Below are 14,866 nucleotides of genomic sequence, written 5' to 3' on the forward strand. Positions count from 1 at the left end.
TACTGCTTATCGTGATTACAAGTTTAGTCGGTAGTCTCTAACTAGTTACTCTAAGTTTAGTTTGCTTTTGAAATTGAGATCATTAATACATACATAATTACCTATAGTCTATCGGTCCTCGATGAATGACGAGTGCCCCATTGAAACTTACTCCTTCCTAAATGTTATATATATGACTTTTGAAAAGAGTTAAATGTGGTTTGGATAATTATTAAAAATTCAATTATTGTTGTCAAGGCAACTGAAAATTTAATATTTATTTTGGTTATAATTGACTTTTCAACTGTAGACAAGTAGTTAATAGCTGAACCGCCAGCAATTTCTACAAGGGAGACATCGGCCCAAACTAAAGTGACATGAAGTTTAAAAATATGAGAACCAAAATAAAAACTTGACCAAATTGAAATAAGGCAAGGACAAGAAATGTATTTTCACCTTTTGGGAACTATAGCTGAAGCTATACACAAGAATATAAAGAAGAAAGATGGTCAAGTGAAAGCTTTTAACTTTTGAATTCAAACAAAATTCTGGCTTCAAATACCATATGACCATAGATAGTACATCCACCATCATTACATAAGTTAGGAAAATAAGCATGAAGGACATTAATTAAAACAATAATTCTTCACCTTCAATATAAAAGCATTTTTCCTTTTTTTTTTTTTTTAAACAATCGAAAGCACTAGCAAAATATTAAATAGCTTCATTTTTTTTCCCTTTTTTTGCTTGCTAGAATAAACTGATTTGTTCATGGTAGAAGTTAGAACAATACGTCACTAAAAACTTTTATGATTTTCATATAGATTACTTGACATGCTTATAGAACATTATTGTCTCAAGATCTCACTTGTTGATCATGTTGTCATGCACAAGTCTCCCCCTCATACATTATATAGCTCTTCCTGAGCCATTTATCTATAATTATTTCAAGAAAATAATAATAATAATTATAATAAAGGAAATTCTTATCCAAGCTAACAATGCAATGACCAAACTGATCTTACATCCGCGATTTTGCTTGCTCCACTGGAGAGCTCTGCAAGGCAATAGTGCAAGAACCATTAGAGGAGTATTAGTAGGCAAGGAATTACAATAAATCATCAAGTAATTAAACTTGTTAAATCAGCTTATTTCTGAAATTTTAGTATACTAAACGGTGACCGACCATAATAATCTTGAACCATGAATAGTAAATGCAATGGCATGAAAGTGGATTCATATGCGAATGATTTGTGTTGATGGGACCAAGGCCAGTCCCTAGCTCATAAATAAGTACAAAAATATTGTTTCACTACAGTGAAATCTACAACATAAGGTTCAAAGGACAATCTTACCTCCTAAGCCCCGTGGGCAGGGATTCACTAGTTCACTTCTCTTAAACTATTACTGTAATGTGTCATGGATTTGTCCTTACTTCATTGCTATATTTAGAAAATAAACAAAAAAACTGTCTCAGATTTCTCACCAGAGGAGCCCCCTTGGAAGCTCTTTCAGCCAAATAGGCACATGGCTTGAAGAATTCTCCGTATGAGTTTGACCATTCCTCCAATCTTGAATAAATGTATTTGGAACCAAGAGAATCAGCCCAGAACAATATACCTCCCCTGATCAAAATGTACCTCAACAGGTTATAGAAAGAATTGCATAGGAACTTGCACAAAATCAATGAAATTTACTAACCTGTAAGGTGGGAAACCCATGCCGTAAACCGCAGCAATGTCAAGATCTGCTGCTTTGACTGCAATACCTTCAGCAAGGACTCGGCATGCCTCATTCACCACAGGAAAGAATATCATCTCCACAATGTCCTTTTCGGGTAACTTCACAAGCTGCATCCAAGTTCAATTTCATAAAGATTAGGAGAGGGAGGGAGGAGAGGCTTCCATATTTATACTTTTATAAACTATTGTTAAGAACAGCACCATATTGTGGTTTTATGCCGCTGACTTAGATCACATTATGGCTCCCCAGCTTAGTAAACAGGTGAGAAAAAATCTAAAGAACTAAATAATAAACTCCGTGTGTGGGGGGTGTAAAGTAGCACATATGAGAGAAAAAGAGAGACCTTAGGGTCAATGGCTACACCAGAGATGCTCCTTGATTTCTCAATATATTTTTTTAATTCAGGATCTGGGTTAGCTCTGCGTTTGTCATCATACATGTAGAAGCCTTTGCGAGTAGTTTCACCTGAATCAAGCGCATGGTAAACCATGAAATAATTAAAGACCATACTGAATTTCAATAGACTTAAATCAATAGGCTGACCACTTGACCATTCAGTTTTAACAAGAAACCAGCACCTGCTCTCTTATCCTCCTGCAGAAGTGGGATAAGCATTGATTTATAAGTTCTCTCAGGAAAATTCTCAATAAATTGCATGCCAGTCACAATTGCAACACCAAAACCAACCAAGTCAGCCAATCTGCATGGATAAAAATATACATATAAAGCCACTTAAGTGCATGAAATCAGATCACTTTAAGAAACAACAAGATCAAGATGACTGAGACATAAATTATTCCACAGGTATTAAATACCTGAAAGGGCCCATTGGCATTCCAAATTTGGTAATTGCCCTGTCAATTTGATAGAGATCTGTGCCACGCTCAACAAGCAAGAGACCAGCTTGTGTATAAGGGAAGAACATCCTGTTGACAGCAAAGCCTGTGCAATTTCCAACCACCACTGGAGTTTTCTTTATCTTTTTCCCAACATCTAGCAAGTCAACAATCACTTGGGGAGACGTCTGCTTCGTACGAACAATTTCCAAAAGTGGCATGACATGAGCCGGACTGCATCAGAGGCATAACTAAATTGTTAAGTAAATAAGTTGCACAAGGAAAAATAATAACAGTAAATGTCGTATTACCTAAAGAAATGAGCTCCAGCAATTCGATCTTGGGATTTTGTCCTCTCTCCAATCAGGTTCAAGTCAATTGTTGAGGTGTTACTTGCAAGAATGCAATGTGGTGGGCAATATTTCTCAAGATCAGAAAAAATTTGTTGCTTTAAAGAAACATTCTCAATAACAGCCTGTTCCAAGAATCAACAACAGACACTGAACACTTTTTCTCCCCAGTGTGAATAAACAACAATGATAAAGCTAAACTGAAATTTAAATGCATTCCAAACTACCTCAATCACCATATCCACATCTTTAAAGCTTTCATAGTCAAGAACACCCTTGAGAAGAGATATGGTTTTCTCAAACTTCTCTTGAGTCATGTTCCCTTTCTTCACACGGCTTTGCAAATTGGCTAAACAAAAAGAAATTTCACACACCCTTGAGAACTTAACTTTATTATAAAAAAAAAAAAACAATTGGAAAGTCGTGTCTTCTAGACTATAGCTATAAGTTTTTCATGCAGATTAAGCGGAATACCATACAACTTTTGAAAACAAGCCAACTAAAAGTTTCAGTTATAAGATACTAATTATAAGTAAAACCTTTGTGGGATTCTACCCTCACCTGTGACTCTACCAATCCCAGCCTGCAAGAACTTGTCATTTACTTCTTTTAGGATGACTGGATAATTACTAAGAATCAATGCTGTTGCAATTCCTGAGCCCATTAGTCCTCCACCAAGGATAGCAACCTTCTTCACTCTCCTTGGCACTAAACCAATATCAGTAACCCCAGGTACCTGTTTAAAGTTATGAGAAGAAACGTGCTCAGTTGAAGAATCATGTCAGATAAGTACGGCAGAATCAAGTTTGAAACCTCAAGGTGTAAGAGAAAATACTCTAATTCTACAACATGGGACTGATCCAATGAGACCTTACCTTTGAGAAAGAATAAAAAAAAATTAAATATTTTTCAAGATTGTTAGGTTTATAAATGTACATATTTATCCAAGCTCCTAAATTAAGAGGATCAGAATTAGTTGAAACTCAAGCTAAATATAAATCTGGTAATTCCAAGCTCGACCCAAGTTTTTAAAGACACCAATATGATTAATATTAACCATGAGCCATTCAATTTAGCATCCTGGGTTTTCAATTCAATGCCAGCTAAACCATACCATAGAATGGCATCATGAACAACAGAGCTCAAAAGTTTGAAGATAGGTTCTGATACACAAAGAATGTCAACATATTTCAATATTCAATTACCCAGCATGGCTCCAAACTTCCTCAAACTGCCATTAATTTAAATCCTTTACTTGAGTAGCCAAACCTTTATGCAAAATATAAACTAATAATTTAATATGAACTAAACTAAACGTGTCTAAAAGTAAAAAACGTCCTTAAATTCAGTAAATTAATACGAGCAGGTCTTAATTCTTGAAAAATTGAAGTTCAAAGAATTGGTTGAGTATATCTTGGCAGTATATTAATGGTAAACATTAGATACATAAAAAGAAAAAAAGAAAGTCCTATGTGCAGGGTTCTCTTCCTTACAAATTGGAGATGAATCAACAATGCATTGGAAATAAAAGTTTAATTTTCAAACCTTTGATGTTCCACGTTGAGCAAAGAAGATGTGGATCAAACTCTTGGAAGTCTCAGAACGCATAAGTACTTGAAAAGCTTCAGCCTCCTGCAAATATCAGACAGAACATCAAAAAGTTGCACATCACTGTTTTTTATGGGAAGTAAAAAAACAGCAGAGACAGAAAAGGACCTTCAAGAGTCCAGCCCGGGGACCAGAAACTATACCCTCTTCGATAACATCAATGCAAACCAATGGGTGTGTGAGATTGGGAGCCCGTTTGCGCGCCTGAGCCCTCACAAACTTAAGTATTTCCCTTGCTTCCCCAAGGGGCTCTATCTTGTCAGTCTTGAAAAGACTAGCAACCCATGGTCTTCTACAGTCTAAGATATCTAGAGCCCACCGACGTGCAGTGTTTACCAACTCATCAGGTGAAACGATGGCATCCACAAGGCCCAAAGAATAGGCCTCCTCCCCTTTCACTGGCTTTGACGTCTGTTTAAGAACACCCCCAGAGAGGGAAGAGAAACAGAGAGAATTGAAGTTTATGCAGCTAGCACGTCAAATTAATAGAGCCAAGTGAAAAAGAAGACTAATCATGACATACAAGCATCATTTCAAGTGCTTTTGAGAGACCAACAAGACGTGGAAGCCGCTGTGTTCCTGAGCCATATCAAGAGCATGTATCAAGATGAGCATAATAATCCAAGAGAATTTCATTCAACAATATGTACTTGTGAATCATTCTTTTCTTACACTGGATGCTGACTTTTACCAAGGCTTTTTTTTTTTTTTGATAGGCAATAAAAATTTTATATATCAAGGCCTAATTAATTAAAGAGAATGTCAAGAAAGGGGTCTCCAAAATGAACCCTAAAATTATATAGGTGGGAGAAATTATTCGTTGATTCTTTTATTCACCTGTTACTTAACAAGGTCTAGTTGATGAATATGAGAAAAGCTTAAATGGAAGGAACCAACAATAAAATATATGTGTATATATATATACATATTCTTTTAAAGAAGCAAAGAAAGAAAATGATGTGCTTATTCTTTAAAGTAGCATAACCAAGTTATATGAAATGGATAATTTTTTGTGCAGTTATATCTGTATGTATTTATGTACATCATAGAAGTCAGCTTTTACTGACAAATGATGTGGTTTAGCAAATAAATAAAAAAGTCCAACGAGATCAGCTCAGCTATTCTGTTTATCTACATATGGTATGACTAACACTATGAACCATACTCCAAAGTGTCAAAGTACAAAGAAATACTAAAAGCCAATAGACTACACCATATCTGCTCAGGAGTCAAAACCATTTTCTGATCCCGGGGGTTTGAGATCAATCAAGTGAATCCCTTAACGATCATTACAATCCTACCTTCTGGAAAGGTCAGTGTATGACTTTGCTCATAAAGGACCTCCACCCACATTATTCCCCCATCCTTATTAGCCTCCCCCCAAATGAATATCACTCCTTGCTAGTGCAGTCATTGGTCTTGACTCTTGAGCAGCAAATGGCAAACATTTTTAGCCAACTTCCTCTCATAATTGTTCTCCATTAGTACTATATCTGTTGCAGAAATCCTTCTCTAACATTCTCATTAACTAGCTTGATTCTACGGACGGATTGTTTCTTGAACACCTACTATATGGTACCATAATCACAGATAGCCCTATTGATGAAGTTGCTATCTCATGATGGTGTCCTATAACTAAATGCATATGTCCCAGTTTTTTATTCTCTTTGCTAACAAAGGTGTCCAAAGCTCTTTGAAAACCTAACTATTCCCCCAGGTGCCAATTCAGCCAAACTATAAAACTACACTCTAAAAGCAACACGTTTGACAATCTGTTCCACATGATGGAAGGAAGATCCATGCAAAACAATGAAATTGATCATCTTGAGTTTATCATGAAATGTTTATTTTCTATGTTTGATTTAAAGATACCCATGTTGCATAACAATAGACATTGCAAAACAGTAATGTTGTAGTTTTGGGGTCAAATGCAGAAAGAGTACTGGATTTTGGAACCCTTCATAGCTTAATTAGAAACTCTAATACTGATATGATCAAATGAAATGCATACTAACCCTTCACTCATCCAACAGGCAACCAATGACATACATAACACAATGATTCCATCAGGACTAAATCTTATTTATCAAACATTCAAAAAAATAAGGACAAAGTAGTTATACCTCCAAATCCAGGAATTATTCCAAGCTGAAGTTCAGGCAACCCTAATTGTGCAGTGGGGGTTGATATTCTAGCATGGCATGCCTGATACCCAAAAAATAATAATAATAAATAAATAAGAAGAAGAAGAAGAAGAAGAAGAAGACAGAAAAGATAATATTACAAAGTTAATAGAAGAGATTCTAGTCAAAGAGAAATGGCTACGCATACCATTGCAACCTCTAATCCTCCACCTAAGGCAATGCCATCAATGGCAGCAACTGAAGGCTTTTTTGCAGCTGAAAAAAAAAATAGTCAGCATTTATCAAGTACTATCTTTGAAGATCAACTCCAAATTATGAATATGCAGATAAAATTTTGAATACGCACCTTCTACAGTGTCACTGAGAATCTCCATAGATACATATCCAGGCCTTTGTTCCATCTCCCCTGTAATACATAATTGGTACTTCATTTTTTTTGTTTAAAAGTACACAACTGGAACTTCATATCAAGAACTAATGCTATGTTTGGAAGTTTTGAAAGAGAGGAGAGTAAAGGGAAGGAGAGTAGTGGAGAAGAGAGTAGAGGGGAATGGTTATCCTCCACCTTGTTTGGATGTTTTTAAAATAAAGTAAGGGAGAAGGGAATAATTAGTCTTTTCATTTGTAATTTTGTTAATATAGTAAGTGCAAATTTGGTAATTCATTTGGTCAAGCATTTTTATACTCCACTCTCCCTCCAAATCTCTCCAATTTGAGAGAATTAAAAATGAGGGGTTAGAAGTAGTTCAAACCCCTCCAAATCCCTCCCCCTCCTTCCTTGAAAAACATTCAAGCAAGGTAATTTAATTACTCTCCCTCCCTCTACTCTACTCCCCCTCCTTCTCCCAACATCCAAACATAGCATAAGAGAGTACTATCAGAATATAAGACAGGGAAAAAGCAGAGCATACCCTTGTCCATTTGCTTTCCTTTAAATGATGAAATATCAAATCCACCAGAAAACTTTCCCTTTGCACCTGCTCCAGTTACATATGATATTAGCTTCATATCTCAATCAAATCCAATGCAAGAAAAAGACATATAAAATGTATCGTCACTCACCTGTAACAACAATTGCCCTTACATCATCTCTTCGTAAGGCTTGCTCATAAGTGGCTTTTAAGCTGCGTAACACTGCAAGAAATAGAGAGAAAAGATACAAAATCTCATCAGATTATTTAAAATCCAATATTCTTTTGAAGACAAGACAATATTTGAGCAACCATCTTTCGAAACACCAAAGTGAGCCTGACTCTTTCCCTGCAACTACACAAACTTTGGGGAAATGGGTAAATGGTGCCTTTTTGTAATGACCAAATATGACTTCCATTCTCATCCAAACCCCAAAGAATCAAGGTTTTATTAGTAAGCTACACACAGTTAGTGGCCTTGAACCCCCATCCACCACCTTACTATTACAAAGGGGGAAGCTCCAATATACTTGTGATAATGCACAGCTATATGTGGTCTATTATTCTCAGGTGAAGTTGAGGCTTCTCGTTGTCCTTATACTTCACCAAATGAGTCCATCAAATTCCATCGTGGGGGTTGAGACCTGAACAACTGGTCTTAAAAATACTATTTTCACAACCCTTTTCATAAATCATAACAACATCTATACCCTATTATAATAAAAATATCATAACCAATTATCAATTTAACTGTAAAATAAATAAATTAACTAAAGTTACATATGTTGGATCTTATTTTATTATTATTGGTAATTACACACGCACCCCCGAACACCTAGTGGGTTTTGAACCTACCACTTCACTCCCCCACCATGCCTTTTATAAGGGGATGAAGTGTCATTTGAGCTAGGACTCATTTGCATGTTAGATCATTAGTGTGACTGCAAAAACAAAAGTTGGCATATGCAAATTCGATTTGTTCAATTTGATTACTATCATGTTATTAGTTATCATCCTATGCCCACAAATCAAGCTATAAAATTAAAAATTAAAAACAAAATAAATAAAACTACAAGCATCAATCCTATCCAAACACCCATGCCAGCTCAGTGCCTGAGGACCTCTTTGGTTGTTTTACATTTCATCCTCCATTCCTCAATTAGTGATCCTCCAATCCAAACCTCCCAGTAGCCACAACCATGCCATTGTCAAACCCAATCACAATTGACCTACCAGTACACCCTGACCCCAGAAGAATTTCCAAAACACAATTACCAGATTCAGCAATCCACACATCCACTCATATACATGTTTTTGCTAATTGTTAATGTCAATTTCCAAAATTCAATTCAATTCAATTTAAAGACCCAGAATTGGATTTAATAGGTGATAATAGAAACACAAAATCACATAACTAATCCAAGCAAATATTTTTTATAAAAACAAAAGACAACAAACAAAAACTCAAAATTTAGCTTTAGAAACCAATTGGGTGTGTCAACAAAATATTAAGAATTTGACAAGATCTGGTAAAAGTGGGAAAAGGGAAAAAAAAAGTACCATCAAAAGAGAGGGAATTGACAGGAGGGTTGATGATGGTGATGAGTGCAACCCCATCGGCTCCAACCTCCATGACTGCTCTCCCCTTTGCATTGCTACCCATTTTGAGTTGTAAAGCTATGATCTTTTTTCACTGTGTGTGTGTGTGTCTCTCTCTCTCTCTCTCTCTCTGTTTTTGTAATGGTCTGTGTGTTCAATTGGGCAAAGAAAAAACATTAATAGTAATACTGTTTTGAGTCCTGGTTTTAAGGATGAGGTTGCTCGGTTTGGTTTAATAATTAATTATTGAGAAGTCGTGTCAGAATGCGTGCAGTGACGTGTGCTAGGAAGAAGCTTTAATAGCTTGCTAACTTGGACTTGGTAATATATCAGAATGATACATACACGGATGACGAAAGTTCTCAACCCCCACTCGTGCCTATCGAGAGTTAACAGCACACGCTTTTAGACACAGTGGAAAGTGGAAGCGCTTTTTTCTTTTTAAATGCTTTTTCTATTTTTTGATTTCTGACAAAAAGGAAGAAAAAAAACATCTTTCTATCTATTAATGTGTTATCTATACTATTATTTAAAGGGCTTTTCCTGTTTAGATTCCTATTTTTTTAATTCAAAAATGTCCATAAAATCCTAAGTTTAAGAGACAAAACTAAAGGACAATTCCGTAAAAACTCTTTTTTTTAGTTCAAAAATACCCCTACAGTCTTATGTTTAAGTGGAGACAAAACTAAAGGATAATCCGGTAAAAATGCAACTCCAACTCCCACTAAAATATTGCCTAAAAAATAGGACCACTCTCCTATTAAATTTTAAATTGATTTATTCACTTATAAATTAGATTTTTAAAATAAAAATCATATATATATATATAATAATTAAATACAGTTTTTTTTACAAAATATGACCACTAAAAAAGAAAAGTTTCATCCCACGCGCGAAGCGCGTGTGATGAGACTAGTTATTATTTAAAGCGCTTCCCTTATTCGAGATCTTTAATATAAATACTCAAAATAACTTTAAATTCATCCATTGTTAGAACTTAAATCATAAGATTAGAAATGTGAAATTAGTAATTTAAAATCTCTTAATTTTTAGCTAAATTAAAAATAAATAAATAAAATAATTATTTCTCTCACTTCCACATTTTTCTATCACATTAGTTGTCAACTACTAATACAATTTTTTCTTTTTGAAAAAAATAAAAAATAGAATTGCTTTTTTTTTTATCACTAAAGTGTTTATTCTTACCTCCATATTTCTCTCTCACATTAGTAGTCAAGTATTAATACAACTTCTTCTTAAAATAAAAAATAAAATAAAACTGTCATGAGTAAAACAAGTAAATCCAAAAAATAAAAAGTTTCATCTCACACGCGAAGCGCGTGTAATGAGGCTAGTACCTTTTTAAAGACTAGGATTCTTTTTTTCCTTTCATTTTTCATAGGACTAGGACTAGGATTCTGATAGTACATATAAAGTATATCACATAGATAAGTGAATAACACTTAATTTGTTTCTCAAAAAAAATAGATAAAGTAATTTGATTATGATAATAATAATACCTACTACTACTACTACTATTATTATTATTATAAGAAGAAGAAGAAGAAGATAGATAAGGTAATTTCACTAATTTGTTTCTCCAAAAGAAAAAGAAGATAGATATATAAGGTAATTTGATGATAATAGTGATAGTAATATATATAGATAAGGTAACTACACCTCTCCCCCTTTTTTTATAATACATGAGAAAATATTGAATGTATTGCCAATTTTACAAAAAATTACTAAAAAGAAATATATTAAAATTGTTACCAATATTGTTGTAGAAAATATATCAAAATGATATGATAATAAGCATGATTGATCATCTTATACAATATTTATTGTCGTGCAATGTGGTAAATAAATTTAAAAGTGTTTTTATTACTTTGTTTATAATGTGACATATCTCCTTGTGATATGCTAACATAAGATTACTTTTGAAATTTCCCCTTCCTCCTATATATTTTTTTATCAGTTACAAAAAAATTATTTTAAATTTTATTGCACTAATTAATAGCACTCATTTGTTTTAGAATCCCCTCTCTTAAAAGGTATTTTATCTTTTTATTGGGGTTTGTGGTGTGTTTTTATATTATAATTAGAATCTCATCCCTTTTCTCTTTGTATGTTTGTTTCTATAAAAATAATAATAAATAAATAACACATGATTGAACCCTTTTTTTTAGAAAGATGATTGAACTTAATTAACAACCTAAGATACATTGCTTAAAATTATAACTAAATTGATTTGGATTTCTCAAAACAATAAGTCTAGTGTTACAATAATTTTTACAAATTTATAATAACATATGATAAAATGATATCTGTAAGTGCACAATTCGTACTCGGTCCTATCACTATATGGACTCAAGTCCAAAGAACCTTATACAATAAAATTTGTAGAGTATGGGCTTGAAAACCTAGACTATGGATATTGGATAAAGAGAAACACATGCTAAATTGCCGTTATCTACGTATTCAATAGATGAAGATGGTAGAGAAACTCTCCTCTGACGTAAGCCGAGGACCACTTATATTGCCTTTCTTTCTTTTAGAAAATATATTGCAATTACAGTTCCCGTATTTTTCCCCTCTCTTATTCTCTTATATATATCCCTCTTATTCTTCTCTTCTTCTTCCACGTGTACCACATATCTTCCAATAAGATACTTGTCTCATCCAGTACCTTCTTAAAATCTTTAAACACTAGCTGGAAGGCTGAACATTATTGTTCAAATGTCATTTCTCCATTAATGCGGTCAGGGAGGTAGGTACAAGGTCTTTAATGCGATGGTAGCAGTTTTTTCTCCTTTGATATTTCTCATAAGTTCTTTCTCCCCATAACTGTGTGGATTACGCTTTTACCCAACAGATCTTCTGGAACTCTCTCTCCAAACACCTTGGCATGTTCTATGACATTTACTTGACTCATCCGAGGAGATACTCCTCATCGGACAGATCCTCCAACCCTTTTAGCATGAACTGGCTTACGGGCCTCAAAGGCGTTGCTTGGACAAGCTTACTCCACCAAATCAGGCCCAAATGCATATTTTAATTATTTTACCCCCACAATCATTAATAAGTTTAGATAAAAACCAATAAAATCATATTAATTTATTTGTTGTGAAAATTATTGTGTATTTAGTGAGTGTTTGGGTTTTGTCTATAAATAGAGTGTGTAGTCAACCCACCAATCCTTAAAAACTGACCTGACCCAACCTAACCTAATTTGTCAAGTTGAGTTGGTTTTAAGGGTTAGTAGGTTGGATTAGGTTATGCAAATTTTTTAATAATGGATCAGGTTGGGTTCGAATCATAACAATTACAAACCCATCTAACCCAACTTGACCCACCTGTACATTTAAAATTTAAAAATATATTATATAATTAATAATTTTTCTCTATTCAACTCTTCCTATATAAAACTCAATTATCTTGCAAATCCTAACAATCTTATTTTTCTCTTTGCCACCTTCCACTCTCACTCTCCTACTCCACTCCTATTTGTTTATAACTAAGTTGAGATACTAGTTCATGTATATTTTATTTATCAACTCAGTTTGATATATTTTGTTTATAATTGAGTTGGAATACTAGTTCATATATATTTTGTTTATCAACTCAAATAACAAGTGAAATATATATTTTTTATACTCAATTTTATAATAATAGTAATAAAAAAAAATTTTCAACCTATGAGTTCAACCCAACCCAACCTGATCCATGTGGGTTGGGTTAGATTTTTTTTTTACTCAACTCACTAGGGTGGGTTGGGTCAAAAAATCTCCTAAACTTGACTCGATCCAACCCAACCCATGTACATCCCTAATTATAAAACCACCTTATTGTTTTGTTTTTCTTAGTATTTTTGACTTCTATGTGAGCCCCCAACCTATTTTATTTAACTTATACTTTTTATTTATAGTGCTTTTACTTTTTATTTTTAGTGCTTTTAGCAAAAAAATTTGGGAAAAATTAACAAATGCTCTAAGGGTATTTATCAGTGAATAATTTTAAGAAGTTTTTATGAAAAAAAAAAGTTAATTTTTTGATAAATTTTTTCTATTTCTCATAAAAATGGTATTCGAATTTCCTTAAATAGTTTATTAATAAATACCGTAAAATACCCATCTTCAGTACCTACATTTAAAAAAAAAAAAATTTAAATAAATCATTTTCAAACAAACAATTGATCCTCAAAAAAAAAAAAAAAAAACAAACAGACACTTTAATTAGCATTATAAAAAAAATAGCATTACTTTTCTCAAGATCTACTTTGAGAGAGAGAATTCAGGTGCACTGGATTTTTGTGCCGACGGGAAAGTGCCAAAAGGTCGTGTTTGTCACGCATTTTATTGTGAAGTCTCATGGGTAGAGCCTAGTGAGGCTCAAAGATCATCTTTTCCTTTTTAATATTTTTTCTCGAAGGTTTCAATCTCATAGCCATAATCATAATTATCGTGTTATTCAAGCAAAAAAAAAAAAAAATCATAATTATCGTGTTTCTCCAACTGCATGCCACGTGGGATAGTATTGGGAGGCAAAATTTTTTTTTGTTTGAGAAACTATTGGGAGGCAATTGGTTATGATATTTTTGTATTTACTAGTTGCATCAATTCAAAAATCAATAATGTGTTGGCATACACTTATTGGCTGCATATTTAGTTATACTGTAGAAGTAATCTCTAATATTATAGAAATAAATATTCCTTTCCAAGAGAAAATGTCTATTCAGTATTTCTCTTTATATCCTCTTATCCGAATGGAACAGAAGAGATACTAAAAAAGAGGGATTTTTCCAATGTTGCACACTTTACTATGCAATATGCATAGCATACATCGACTTCAATCTTCCATTGTAGACAGTTTTTTATTTTTGGCTAGAGATTTTGTTTCAATTAATGGGGTTTGTTATTGATGATAATTCTTTATAGTTAAATCAAGACAATAATTAATTTTTGATGTAAGCGGTTATTGGACTCTAAATCTTTTATTCAATCATAAAAAACTCATCAGTTGAAATAATGGAACTTACAAATTGAACTAATTGAAATTCACTCCCTAGAGAGAATGTGTGCCCAACAAATGAACAAAAATGACATGGGCTTCGTATTGTGCTCTCAAGGCTTAAGACCTTAAATAAATCACTTTTTTTGTGATAATCATTTTTTCTACATAATTTGAATATTAGTATGACATAAAAAAATGGATAGAATCTTTTTCAAATGTAAGTATGCCGCAGTTGCAGACTTAGGGTCTGTTTGAGATCTGCTTATTTTGTTTTATTGAATTTTTTTTGCTGAAAATATTATAAATAAAAGTAAAAGTTAGCTAAAATAGTAAGCAGTGATTGAACTCTAAATCAAGACAAGAATTAGTTTTGGACGTAAGTGGTGATTGGACTCTAAATATTTTATTCAATCATAAAAAACTTATCAGTTGAACTAATTGAAATTCACTCCCTTAGAGAAAATGCGTGCCCAACAAATGAACAAAAATGACATGGGCTTCATTTTGTGCTCACAAGGCTTAAGACCTTAAATAAATCACTCTTTTTTGTGTTAATCATTTTTTCTACATAATTTGAATATAAGTGGGACATAAAAAAATGGATAGAATTATTTTCAAATGTGAAGCAGTTGCAGACTTAGGGTATGTTTGGGATTTGTTTATTTTGTTGAAATTAAATTTTT

At 33.3% G+C, this 14,866-nt stretch overlaps 1 protein-coding gene across 1 annotated transcript; it reads right to left on the reverse strand.

Moving 5' to 3' along the window:
- Positions 1–773: 773 nt before the first annotated feature.
- Positions 774–9,346, reverse strand: LOC142624421 (glyoxysomal fatty acid beta-oxidation multifunctional protein MFP-a). Its single transcript, XM_075797986.1, has 18 exons — positions 9,132–9,346; positions 7,723–7,794; positions 7,572–7,637; positions 7,007–7,066; positions 6,848–6,915; positions 6,640–6,721; positions 5,040–5,095; positions 4,625–4,927; positions 4,454–4,540; positions 3,470–3,644; positions 3,136–3,257; positions 2,870–3,033; positions 2,538–2,792; positions 2,301–2,422; positions 2,066–2,187; positions 1,681–1,829; positions 1,466–1,604; positions 774–1,036 (listed from the first exon to the last, which is right to left on the reverse strand). The coding sequence occupies exons 1-18, from the start codon at positions 9,232–9,234 to the stop codon at positions 1,001–1,003; spliced, it is 2,181 nt and encodes a 726-aa protein (XP_075654101.1). The 5' UTR covers positions 9,235–9,346; the 3' UTR covers positions 774–1,000.
- Between the last annotated feature and the right edge of the window lie 5,520 nt (positions 9,347–14,866).

The sequence above is a fragment of the Castanea sativa genome, chromosome 2 (genome assembly GCF_040712315.1).
Source record: "Castanea sativa cultivar Marrone di Chiusa Pesio chromosome 2, ASM4071231v1".
Lineage (NCBI taxonomy): Eukaryota > Viridiplantae > Streptophyta > Magnoliopsida > Fagales > Fagaceae > Castanea > Castanea sativa.

Excerpts from the sequence above, each read along its gene's own strand:
- LOC142624421 (XM_075797986.1), bottom strand. The coding sequence starts at position 9,234 with ATGGGTAGCAATGCAAAGGGGAGAGCAGTCATGGAGGTTGGAGCCGAT. Across the intron at positions 7,067-7,571 it reads AGGAAAGCAAATGGACAAGG|GGGAGATGGAACAAAGGCCT; the intron begins GTATGCTCTGCT and ends TATGTATTACAG. Across the intron at positions 5,096-6,639 it reads AATAATTCCTGGATTTGGAG|GAACACAGCGGCTTCCACGT; the intron begins GTATAACTACTT and ends GATATGGCTCAG.